The following is a 13413-nucleotide window of genomic DNA, read 5'->3' as shown; positions in this document are numbered from 1 at the left end:
CCCCCCCCCCCCCCCAAATCAGATCCAAAACATGAAACCACCCTCTGAAGTCTTTTCCTGAACATACATCCTTGTGAAATATTTGCTCTGCTTTGAAGGGGTCTACATTCATCAATGGCCATAGGATAGGCATGTTTAGGAATACAGAGAGGCCATACAGGAGAGATTTCCTGAGGTGGTTGAACCATACAAAGGCCGGGGCTGTGTTTACACCTGGGCCCAGGCCTAAAACAACAGGCCTGACAGAGGGAGGCCGGAGCTGGAACATCCGACATCTGGATAGGAGGAGATCAACTTCACAGCTCCACACTGCAGCATTATACTCATCCTTCATTATATCACTATCTCACACCAAAGTGACTCATAGTTTGTGTAGAAATTTTGCAGGTACACTACTTTAACTCTTGCATTGCAGAATGCAAAATCACTGTAACTTGGTTTTGGTGTAATTTGACTTGGTTCATCATGTTTTTAAAGCTCAGTGCCGGACTGAAATCACATTTATTCATCCTTTCTGATGTGAAAAGTAATGTGAGCTGTTATTTTTATTACTTAAATTGTTGCTGTTTTTTATTACTAAAAGGAGGAAGGTCTTTGAACAAGTATTGGAAATACTTTTCTTCTCAGCCACTGGAGTTTGACAGCAGCTGGCAGACTAAGCCTGAGCAGGGGTCTGAGACACAAAGTAAACAACTATAGCTTGCAAGCTGTGGACAGGCAGTGTGTTGTTGGCAGTAATGAAGAATAAGAACCACACCGGCATCTAAACTGTTTTAAGTTCCATTTGCAAGTAAGATTACATGCTACATAGCTTGTAAACTGATGTGACTACTGTAATTTTCCCTGTTAAGTGTTTAGTGGCTTGTTTAAAGAGCAGAGCAAGATGTGTTCATGTCAGACAAGTTAGATAGATAGGAGAATTTAGCAGGAAAGCTAATGTGGGTTGGAGTTCAAAGTCTGTGGCCCTTGTGTTGTGTGCCAGGCTGGTGTGTCCTAGAAAGGTGACATTAATGCTTCATGCAAGTTTGGTTTAATATAAAGCAGTGTGATAGATGTGTGACAGAAAGCTAACAGTATGAGTGCAAAGATAAGGAGGTGCCATCATGATACAATGAAATATGAAATCTAATTTTCTGCCTTTTGGTTATGTATGCTGTAGCAGAAAAAAGTATGCAATTAAATTTCAGTCAAATATTTTAAAAAGCACATGTAGCTCTGTTATCAGAAACCTACTAGTAGAATAGCAGTTATTCTCACAAACTCTATAATCACACACTGATGGGAACAAAACAGATCTTCAGCTTTCACTGCTCATTTCCCCAGCTGACATAAACTGCACTGCTTTCTCCCCAACGCCCACAGAAATGAATGGCAACAGACCGCCTTCAGTGCAACAGTACAGTTCTGACATCAGTCTCCCCCTCCCTCCCTCGCCTCTCTCCAAGTCATCTAAGGACATGAGTTTCCCAGGTCCTCTAAGGGCATGATTTGTATGGTTATAAAACTGTTTATTTAGCTATATTATGTCAATAAAAAAGATAAGGTTGTTGACATTTTTACATTCACGTTCCAGAAATACCCAAGAATGAATGTCGAAGCTACTGCAGTATAAAAATTAAACACGTGCGTCTAGGTGAATTTACATTGGTAATATGGGGAAAAAAACCAAGACAGAAGAACTTAACCTTTTTCAAAATGTTTATGGAGTTAATCTAATTTAGGTCAGGAACAACACTGAATCTTATTACAAGCATGACCGTGAGATGTTCTTACCAGATGAATATACGGCACAAAGTAGCCCAGGACAGCTGTAGCTACTCCAAACGCCCATATCCGGTATGTCCTGATGTGAAACACACGCAGATTTAAGTATTTTCTGATCCCAGCCAGAACCCTGCTCCACCTGCTCCGACCCTGAGTGGTAGCCCCTTTTTTTTTTCAGCAGGGCCAGGACCCATGCCAGGTGGTCCCATGCCTCCTCCAGCAGGTAGCAAAGGTTTGAACGTCAGAGCCAGCAGGGCTTGGACCAGCATGAAGAGGCTGAGGATTTGGAAGGTCCTGCTGAGGCCCAGAGGTTCCACCACCTTGTTGAGGAAAACTGGGAGGCCCATGGAGAACAGGCTGGCACCAGCCGTCACCAAGCCATTGGCCAGGCCCAGGCGCTGGCAGAAGTAGTGGCCAAGGATTACTACTGAAGGCTGGAAGGCAAAAGAAGATCCACAGCCAAACAGCATGCCATATGTGAAATAACGAAGGCCCAAAGAGCTGCAATAAAAGAGAAATGAAGAAAAGAAGCTGAATAGGAGCAGATAATCATGAAATAAACGAATGAACTCTAATTATTACATGATCAGTTGTTTTGCTGTAACATTTATTGTACAAATTGATTATTCAAATAAAAAAAGATGATCAGACTCATTTTTTAATGGGCATGCAGCAAAGACAGGTCGTTCTGGCTGCTATTATCAAATTCTTGTAGGTTAAACATCCACACATTGTAGTGAGTTCAGGTATCTATTTAAAAGTTGTTGTTTTTTTTTATGCTGGTACAGATTTTATTGTATCACATTTCAGAAGTTGTGTGTGTTTCCCACTCAAAACCAAGATAGTAGCTGGAAATTACATGTCTATGCTTAACCTATCCATCCATTATCTATACCACTTATCTTGTAGGGGGTTGCAGGGGAGACTACGGCATTTTTAGAGTTGCCAATCAACCTAATTTGCACGTCTTTGGACCTTGGGAGGAAGCCAGAGTAAACCCATGCAGTCACACAGGAGAACATACAAACTCCACACAGAAAGGGCCCAGTTGGCTGAGAGGTTCGAACCTGGAACGCTCTTACTATGAGGCGACACCCTCATTACAACCATCTGTATAGCCTTCCACCCATTCTTGTGAATGTGATATCTTAAACACCTTGAGGGAATTTCTTCAGATTTGGCACTAATGTCCACTTGGACTCAAGGATGAACTGATTGGATTTTGGTGGTTCAAGGTCATGGTGACCGCACATCTCTCTCATTCCTATGAATTGGACTAGTTGGCAGAGTCATACAACCATGAAGAAGTAATTCTACGTATACATTTTCTCAGCTACCTGATTAAAAAAATACAATCCCAACTTATGACACCAGTTTGAGATTTCTTTATTGTGCAGCAGACTGAATATTTTTTCATCCAGATGCTTAGGAGCCTTTAAGGATTCTGAAAATACCTTCAGAACAGTGCTGAGTGTTAGATTAAATGATGTCTTTAATAAATGTATAGTATCTTACTTTGCAAAGGATGTGCTGAGTAGCCCTATAAAAGCTAGAACTGCCCCACCGACGGCAGTCTTCCTACAGCCAAAGCGGTCTGTGAACATGCTGACCACGGGTGAACAGAAGAAGATCATGCCCATAGCCAAGGCTCCAACCCAGGCTGCAGAGGTAGAGAAGAGGAGAGAATTCATCAACAGTAACATTTGGGAACCCTGTATATTGTAGCTATCACCTAAAATAATAAAGTCAATACAAGGCAGTCTGACCATGGCCTGATATGCTAAGAGGAAAAAGTCCATTTAGCATGAAATGCGCTGTGTTGTAAATCAACATATGAAGGTTTTTGTTTTTGTTATTTTGTTCTATAACATACTGTATCCTTTCTTGCATATGGAAACTATAGTATGAAAGTTAAAAAGCCAACACTGAACAAAAAAGCTTTTTTATGCGCGAGTGCCTGAACTGGTATGCAAGCCTTCATGTTTGGTCTCATTTCTTTGACTGTTTGCACGTGCCACCTGTGAGCTCACGGTAGTCAAAGGTAATTGTGCGCTTCCTGTTGAATCTTGTACTTACATTGCCTTGTAGGCATTTCGTGGCTCGCACAATGTAAATATCTTGACATCATGTTTAAATGTCATAATTGCAGAAGCTTTGAAGCCTTTTTATGCAGTGAAGGCTATAGGTTACACAAGTGTTGTGGCATTTCACAATCTGATGTGACTTTCAATTAATATATATTTATGTAACTCAGCCTTGTATTCTGTCTTTACTTGCATCATGTACATCAGTCTGTGAGATTTCTCATTAAGTGTGTGTGGACCCCAGAAAGCGTAGCAGTGACAGCTAATGGGTATTGGAATAAAGAATGAAGTATATTCAAAAACTGGATCAAAGTGGAGAGTTCTGGCCTGTTGTATCCATCCAGTCTTAAAATATAATGAACCAGAATGATCCACCAGAGACACTATGTACCTTGAAGTTCAAACAAACAAATGTCCAATCTCCTGGGGAGCAAAGGTAACTTCAGTGTCTAACATGGTGTTTGGACTGTGGGTCACACTGATCTAACAGCTCAGAGAGACTTAAACAGTTGAAAGGACTGATTTGCCTACATACTGTACATACATACATACACAGACCTACACACTCAGAAACATGATCTCTACAGCATTTTTCAGTCACTGTCGTTGTTGTGTAGGTCAGCCTAAACATTCCGTACTATACAGTATGTTGTATGCATCTACTCGTACGCTACCAATCAAAGGTTTGGATAAATGTTCTCACTGAATTGAATGGGTCGGTGTGTCCAGACTTAAAATAAGATGAAAAGGTGCTAAATTCTCCATATATCTGAGGTGAACTGCAAAGTTAAAATTCTCTGTTCTCACTACAATTTACTCCTTTCACATCATGCGTAGTCACTTGATCCATTGTTAATATAAAATATGAATTATATCAGCTTTAAATATACTGCCCATTAAAGGATAACTGCGTTTTTTTGTGTGTGTTTGTTTTTTTTTTTTTTGTTTTGTTTTTTTACCTGAGATTCGGGGAAACTAAAAGTCGTGTTAAACGGCATCACTGGGGCAATCGGCTAGCCTCCAAGAGAGCTCAGAATAAACATGATGTCAGTCAAATCATTTTTCACACTTATCTCTGAGTCAGAAGGAAAGCAAGGAACACAGGAAGTGTCCACCTGGACTCGTGGACGAACTAATTCGATTTTGGCGGTCAAAAATCAGTGCTCAAGCGCACAATGATCCCCTGTCCATCCCATTCTTTGAATGCAATATTTCAGAAATGCCTTGAGGGAATTTCTCCAAATTTGACACAAACATCTGCTTGAAGTCATGGATGAACTGATTAGATTTTGGTGGTCAAAGGTCAAGGCCGTAGTGACCTCACATCTGTCCCATTCCCGTGAATTTGACTGGTTGGCAGAGGCATACAACCGCAACTCATGTCTACACTTGTGTCCTGTTCCCTACATTTGCCAATTCATACAAGCATAGTGACCACTTTTAACAAAGACACAGGTTTTCTTGACTGAACCTGTAGAAAGAATTACACTCCTCAGGATAAACTCTACATTGTGTGATGTTTCGTGTATGCGCCCTACAGGTTTGTAAGAAGCTAGAGTACATTGTGTACAACATAAAAGGTCCGCGGTGGAATCGAAGGCTATCAAAACTACACACCCATGTCTCATTCCTCCACTCTCTTCTCTCTTTTCTGGCCAATGCCATACCTCTATTTTCTCTGCCTGGCACAGGCAAAGGTCTGTGAATAGTGATGATTAGATCTGAACACTTTCACACAAAAGAAAAAAAAAGAATAGCAAGGGAGACGGAAGCAAAATAAAAAGACTGTGTCTGTCTTGTGAGACAGAATACAACCAAATCATGCAAGCTAGATTAATACTCGTACCATAAAAAATGTCTACTTTGACTGGTATGTATCATGCACAGGTATGTAGCTGTTCCTAGATGAGTTCAATATCTCATAAATACTCCATGTAACCCGGTCACCATTTTATAACATATAATTACACAAAGTTGTTTATTAGGTTTAATCACAGTTTATCCATACCTGACATCCAGAGCCCAAGTGTTCCCTATATGTTGTGTATTGGGTTGCGACCTCCCGCTCCGCCTTGTTTCTTCTTTGTTTGCCCTACCGTTTGTCATATAAATACGATGTTGTGTCATACCCTCTTCCCTTTTGATATGTTCCACTGGGAAGAGGTCAGTTTATTATCTGTTGTAATCCTTTTATTTCTTGTGCCCGCATCCTTATTTTTACTTCTTCTGCATAACTAATGACTGTTGACACTCATACATGTACTGTTATTATGCTGTTATGACATTTGCCGGTGCTAATTACTTAGCTTTGTTCCGACAACGATGTATGCTAACACACTAACATGATGTATTTTTTTTATATAGATTGGGCTTGAGGTCCCGCAGCACATGCTAGGTGCTGATTATTGTTTCATGTTGTCAGGTATGTTATCTGAATATTTAGCACCCTTTTGATATGTTCCACTGGGAAGAGATTGGGCTTGAGATCCCACAGCACATGCTAGGTGCTGATTATTGTTTCATGTCAGATTAAACGGAGCGTGCCTCCGAACGCAGTCCTGTCAACACAACGCAGAAGTCCACCGGTCACACCCGCATGCTAAACAAACCACCTTTTCTTTTGTTAGTATACTGACACTGTGTCTTTCAGGTCTTTTTACACCTTTTAAAATAACACTTACATTTGCATGTACATTTACTGTATTTGTTGTGATGAAACAATTACCTGTGCTGTGGTAACAATATGGGACCAGTGATTAAGTTCACCAAAACTGCTGCTGCCAGTTGTTTACCATAGTAAAGGCTATAGTGCAGTAACAAAGTTCTTTTTCTGTTTGTTTGTTTGTTGTTGTTTTTTTGACAGTCACCATATTTTTTTGTGTTGGCCTTGGACAGTCTTGGCTTTAATTTCAGGGTATTAGCATTCACATCAGATTACCAGGATAGGATTTATAGCTATTTAGTTCCTCCATTTAAGCAGACTTTCAAGAAAAACTGTTCATAGATTGCGCTGAGCAACAAAATCGTTGTTCGTGGAAACCTATTCACTCCAGTGTATTAGCTTGTAGCAGAAATCTGTTATCTCCAGATCTGGACAAAAAAACCCCCATCTGAACAGAGAAACACCTCCACAGTAAGTAGGAAATAATATTTTGGGGTGGAGTGACCAACTCTTTAAAGTTGATCAAAATCTACCTACTCATTTCATATTCAATGTGGCAAAACAATCAAACAACAATGTTCTGATGCTTTCTGAACAGTGTTAATGGCCAGTTTCCTATAAACACGGGGAGGAAATAACAAGTCTGCTAAACAATTTAACATACTGTACTCAAAACTGTCTTGGGTATTCAGAGTTAAAATAACAATAGCCATATATTTTTTTATACTATTAACGGAAACAAAAGGGAACAAAACTGATTGCATGGAACCCGTTCTCTCAAGGCCACACAAAATGTTTCCTAAGCAGGTGCTCGAACTAAACAAAAGTTTAGTTCGAGCACCTGTGTGTGTGTGTGTGTGTGTGTGTGTTGATATGATGTACATTGGGATTTAAACTGAAAAACAGACACATAGTAAAAAGTCTATTGGAAATTAGGAACATTTTCATGAGTTCCATATTGATATTTCTTTTCAGATGATACTGTATCTGGTATATTCTGAGCAGAGCACAAGCCTGCAGATATTTTATTTGACTTATCGCTTAGCTTTTTACAGTAGCTTAGTTAATTCTTCGCAGGGTTTTACTGGACAATTCACTTAATTGTCAAGAAATCCTGGTTATATCTTTGATAAGATGGTTATCCCAGTTACACCCGGCAAGGACAGAATCTTCTACTTGAGAGGTTCTATCAACAAAAACTCAGGTAAGCTAAACAAGCTAGTTCAAAGCTATGTATGTGGTAGTAGCAGGTAGCTAGCAGATACAGTACCTAGCACAAGTACTGTAGCCTTGAGTCAAAGAAACAATAACGCATGCCAAGATAATAAACGTATTAAACATTATCACTTTGTTGTCAGAGATACTCGTATTTTCTAAATGTACTGCTGTACATGTGTATTAGTTTATAATGCTTCAGGAGCCTTTGGAGAATAGAGATCTGACCTGAACCCATCCCCCACACTCTCTGGAATGCCAGAAATGCTGCAGTTCTCCCTGATCTACCAGCCTACCAGCCTAGCTGCCTTGGAGATGCTGGAGAAATCTTGGGCAGGAAAGCTACAGTACAGTCCAGGACAGAGCACTGCAGCATGCTAATGCCTGGAGAGGTTTGCTAGTGACAGCACAGACACCTGTTTGAATGGTTGCTGGTATATTATGTTTACTGAGTTGATATTTTGAGAAATGTCAGCCACTGAGTGTCAATCACATTTCATGAGATTAAAAAAATGTATTCTAACCACAACTAAAGACAGGAAAAAAAACACAATTATACCTTGTTCATTTGAAGGCCAGGGGATCTTCTTGTTTCCCCCATCGTGGAACAGGACTTAAAGGACTTCTCAGTTATTTATAGTCTGTCCATTTTAGACTTACAGTATGTTTGAGTGAACAATTTAGAGCTGCATTACAAAGGGCTCACTACCCACCTATAATAAAAGCAGCATGGTTTTGATTTTTCATTTTAAAAGAATTTAGTGTCACATACTTTACTCAATGCACACCTTGACGCAACAGGGATGAAACCTCTGGTCATGTTGTAATAAAGCAAAATGCCATCTGCAAATCATAATGCATTCACCCTGCCTTCATTACTTTTTTATTTTAAAAATCTCTTCTGATCCCCAACTCATTACTACTGAGCAAGTGTCCAGTATAACTGAGCTCACTGTAGTGACATAATCACACCCCAGTCTTCTATCGTCACCTCACTTCCTTATGCTCCTGTAGTTTGTTGGTTGCAAAGCAATTGACTTGTTTTAGGATGTTCTACACATGTGAATTTAACTTTTACATAGTGCACTCTCTCAGACTGGCTCTTTTAAGAGGACTCTTTAAAGCTGTGACTATTGTTGTTAAGCTGCTCCCCTCTGTTTTCTCCTGCCATTGAGAGGAAAAGGTCAGACTCCTCATTTAATCCTTTCACGTATGAAAACAACCAAGAATTACATTTAAGGAACAGCTGGTGATGAAGTCTTAACAAGCCAAAATAACAGGAAGACAATATAAATACCTTAACATCAACTGCCCGCTGTTGTTTACAACATAAAAGGCATGTCTCTGGTTTCAAAGGACTCTCTATACTGTATCTGTTTTCAGCCCTAACATGTTCAGGGTTCTCAAGATTTCTATTACACAAATGTAATGTGATCCTTTGTTGAGCTGCCCACAAAAACAGTCATTTCCTTCACATAAAAGACAGATAACAAGGTGCAAGGTGCATTACAAATACTACCTTGTGCTTACTTAAAACACTTGAACGATCCTGATCATGCTTATGCCTTTAGTTTATTTTCTCCTCCCTTGTAATTGTCTTCACACTTATAATAACAAAGGATTACATTTGTTCCAGGGAGCACTCTTAGTGTAAGTAAGTAAGTAAATTTTATTTATATAGCACTTTTAACAGACAAGGTCACAAAGTGCTTTACAAAGTCAAAAGATAAAAAGAGATAAATAATATACATAAGCCTAAAAAGTACTCACATAGCACAACACAATTTATAAAATGAATAAACCCAATCAATTAAAAAACTGTCTAAATAAATGTGACTTCAGCTGTTTTTTAAAATCATCAATAGATTCAGTCATACGTAGAGTCAAGGGTAGGGCATTCCACAGTCTTGGAGCTACGACCTGAAAAGACAGGTCCCCCCGAGATTTAAAACGAGTTTTGGGGACCACCAAAAGAGTTTGGTTTACAGAACGAAGAGTACGTTTGGGGGAGTATGGGGTCAGCAGATCGATAATGTACTGAGGCACCTGCCCATGTAGTGCTCTAAATGTCAGCACTAAGATTTTAAAATCGATTCTAGCTTTGACTGGTAACCAGTAGAGCGAATACAAGACTGGAGTGATATGAGCTGTTCTAGAGGTTCCTGTCAGGAGCCTCGCAGCTGCATTCTGGACAATCTGAAGACGATTTAAAATGGACTTATTACAACAGGTAAAAAGAGAATGACAATAATCAATAAGTGAAGAAACAAAAGCATGAATAATCATCTCAAGATCTCCCTTAGATAAAATCTTCCTTAATTTAGATATATTTCTCAAATGAAAGAAGCAATTCCTGACTAACTGTCTTATATGACAGTCAAAGGACATTGCCTGGTCCAACACAACACCAAGGCTTCGAAGGCTCAACTGGACAGAAGAGCCCAACAAACCAAGGTGTTGTTTAATTCCGGCAATCTTAGTATCAGGTGCCACAATAAGTGTAGAAAACACAGGAGGAGCAATGGCAAAGCCAGTCACAGGCGCCATCTTGTCTCTTTAGTGCAGTAATCCCTTCCCACCTCCTGACCTTAATCTTTACTGGTGACTGTGGAAGTTAAATGGAAGTTAAGAAAAATACCCACCCTTTCTCCAAAACATTTTTTTCCACTGAAATCTGGACAGATAATTTTACTGTTTTACACTTTACTCAAGGTGAGAATCCATCCCATTTCTCTCCTAAGTACTAATTCAGTCAGTACTCAAGGACAGAACAAGAAGCCAGTTCTCTGATGTGTAAGACCATCAGCGGACTGAACCCCAAAGCTGCTCCACATACAAAAGCATGACATTCCATTTATGGACCATCTGCAGGTTAAGAAAGTCTTTGCTCTGTAGCTTTCAAACTTCATCTGCATAGAACAAGACTGAGCTGTCTTATTCGTTTAAAATAACATCAGTGATTTCTATTTTAGATTGGATTTTCTTGCCTGCTTTCCATCTTGCCTTTCTGTGGTATATACTGTATTTTAGTCAAAGTTGAAGCATCCAGTAAACAAAGCAAAAGTATCTGCCCACTCAACTGTGAAAGCTAGTGATACAATCCTCAAATAAATAGTTTAAACTGAAGCATGCAGATAGAACAAAGTGAACATTGGCCTTAATCTGGTTGTGTATGTTTATGGCCGAGAGCAGCTTTATTGTGATACAAAGCTCTTAGCTGGATTCTCGTTACTCTCTCCCTCATTTTAATTTGTTCCTTTGAGCTATTTTTCTCTATGTGTGTTTGTTTCCTTCCCCTAGGCTATATGTATGTGTGAATTATGTATTTGGTATTGTCTCTCGTGTGTCCTCCTCCCGGGTCTTTGTCTGGAGGGGAGGTTGCATGGCTCAGGTCTGTTGGAGGCATCTAGAAGTTGGCTTGTCCTACCGGCTCATGTTTTCTATACGTTTACAATATACAAATTTTGGCACTCTGTTGATTTATTCTGTACCCACATCATCTATTGCATGTCTGTACCGCTTCCTCCTCTGTTGCTCTTTGTGAGGCTTCTTCCATTTGTCCCCATTAAAGAGTTGCTTTGGGGAGTTCTTCCTTGTCTGATTCAAGAGTCTAAGGACAGATTGTACAGCCCCTTGAGGCAAACTTACAATTAATTATACTGGGCTATACAAATAAAAACTGGTATAACTTGACTTATTTTTTATTACATGTGACAGAAGTGCTCCGGGTGTAATTATCATATTTATATTCCACATATTCTGTGGAATATTAAGGGGAGCAAGAATTCCACAGAATTTGAAATACTGTATGTAACAATTTCATCTCTGTATTCTGGGGGAATTTCCCTTTATATTTGGACTGCTCAAACTGGCTGATGTTTTCACCACCATCTTCAACCTCTCCCTCAGCCAGAGCATCATTCCCACCTGCTTTAAGACCACAACCATCGTCCACCTTCCAAAGAAGAGCCCAGTCACCTGCCTGAACGACTACAGGCCAGTGGCACTCACCCCAATCATTATGAAGTGTTTTGAGAAGGTGGTGTTGGCCCACATTCAGAGCAGTATATCGGACACCGCATACCGGCCCAACAGGTAGGCATTCTTTCCCCTAGGCTGTATGTATGTGGAATATTAAGGGGGATAAAAATTTTGAGGCAAAGTATTGATACACTTTGGAAAAGTTACTTTGGTCACACTTCTCAGTTACAGTATGCTCACATATTGAAACAGTTGTCTGCAGTACAACCATTTAGCTTTCAACCTTGAGGGAAGAAAAGGCCATCTGAAATGGATTTGCACCAAAGATAAGGTGGATGTCTGTTATCAATGAACATCACTGGTGTTGATCTCAAACAAGGGTAAGGGTCAGTGCTTAATTTGTAAATTATAAGGTCCCAGAATATCACTTGGTGATGGAACTGGCATGTCAATGTGGGGAGAAGAGATCCCGGAATGAAAAAGTTTCCTCAATGGCTGGTGTGTTTGCATAGTTTCCACATTTAGGAAAGCAGCTTAGAGGCAAACAATTGTTTGTTGTGATTGCACTGACCAAAAAAATATATATAAGAAGACACGCATTTCAAGTCCAAGTTATAAATATCAAACACAATAGGACTGCAAGGCTACGGCTTATAATCTGTTCAATCAATAGCAAGCATGGCATCATATTTCAGATCATATGTCCTTGTTTCTAGCACCAGCATATACCCCCCTCAGGAAATAGGCTCTTACCAAAATAATGTCTGTCAAAATTTGGCCCGTGGGTGCCTCTCATCAGCTGCAAGACTGTTTTGAGAGAACCAATTGGGACATTTTTGACCACCCAGACCTGGAGGAGCATACGGTGGCAGTCCTGTGCTACATTAAATATTGCATAGATTCTGTTACTGTGGACAAGCGCATCCGGGTTTGTTCCAACCAAAAACCCTGGATGACTAGAGAGGTTCGACGACTGTTACGGGAGAGGAATATAGCCTTTAGGCAGAGGATTACCACTCCCCCACCCACCCATTACCGACCAGTACTGATCAAGTGATTGTGGTTTTCCAGATATGCTTATTTATTTATTTATTTTTAACGCTTCATGCACTGACATTAATTGAAAGTGCGGCAGGTGTGGCAGGGGATTTAGCATTTAACTTTAGATAGATCACATCTCGCTGCTGTCGACAGGGACCCTTCACTGGTGGAGGAATTGAACCTCTTCTTGGCCCGTTTTGAGGTGGAGCCACCAGAGACAGCTGTATTACAGCTATCAGCCCACAGCGGCCCCTCCCATAGGGTGGAGGAGTATGAGGTGAGGTGCACGCTGAGGTCTGTGAATCCGAGGAAGGCTGCTGGACCTGATGGCATCGCTGGTCGGGTGCTGAAGGACTGCACAGATCAATTGGCGGGGGTCTTTACCAAGATCTTCAATTGGTCCTTACACCAGTCTATTGTCCCACCTTGCCTCAAGTTTTCAACCATTGTCCCTCTGCCCAAAAAATCTACAAGCACCAGCCCTAAGGATTATAGACCAGTCGCACTCACCCCGGTTATCATGAAGTGTTTTGAGAAACTGGTACGCAGTCATATCACCTCATGTCTTCCATCTAAACTGGATAACCACCAGTTTGCATACCGGGCAAATAGATCTACAGAGGACGCTATTAACACCACTCTCCATACTGCTCTGTCTCATTTGGA

At 40.4% G+C, this 13413-nt stretch overlaps 2 protein-coding genes and 1 long non-coding RNA gene across 3 annotated transcripts in view; 2 read left to right on the top strand and 1 right to left on the bottom strand.

Moving 5' to 3' along the window:
- LOC109955653 (thiosulfate sulfurtransferase/rhodanese-like domain-containing protein 1) overlaps positions 1–13413 on the top strand; it is a 47337-nt gene that overhangs the window by 17067 nt on the left and 16857 nt on the right. The gene's annotated exons all lie outside the window — the stretch shown is intronic.
- The window catches only part of slc16a2 (solute carrier family 16 member 2), a 25153-nt gene that overhangs the window by 8096 nt on the left and 3644 nt on the right, over positions 1–13413 (bottom strand). Inside the window, 3 exon segments of the mRNA XM_020592011.1 lie at positions 1774–1941; positions 1944–2265; positions 3280–3424. Of these exon segments, the coding sequence (XP_020447667.1) occupies positions 1774–1941; positions 1944–2265; positions 3280–3424 (635 nt within the window).
- LOC109955664 (uncharacterized) lies at positions 5736–8695 on the top strand. The gene is made up of 3 exons (XR_002274298.1): positions 5736–6270; positions 7588–7714; positions 7913–8695. It is a non-coding gene; the product is annotated as an uncharacterized LOC109955664 (long non-coding RNA).

The sequence above is a fragment of the Monopterus albus genome, unplaced genomic scaffold (assembly GCF_001952655.1).
Source record: "Monopterus albus unplaced genomic scaffold, M_albus_1.0 scaffold2.1, whole genome shotgun sequence".
In the NCBI taxonomy this organism is placed as follows: domain Eukaryota; kingdom Metazoa; phylum Chordata; class Actinopteri; order Synbranchiformes; family Synbranchidae; genus Monopterus; species Monopterus albus.
This window is presented reverse-complemented; position numbering and strand designations above follow the sequence as displayed.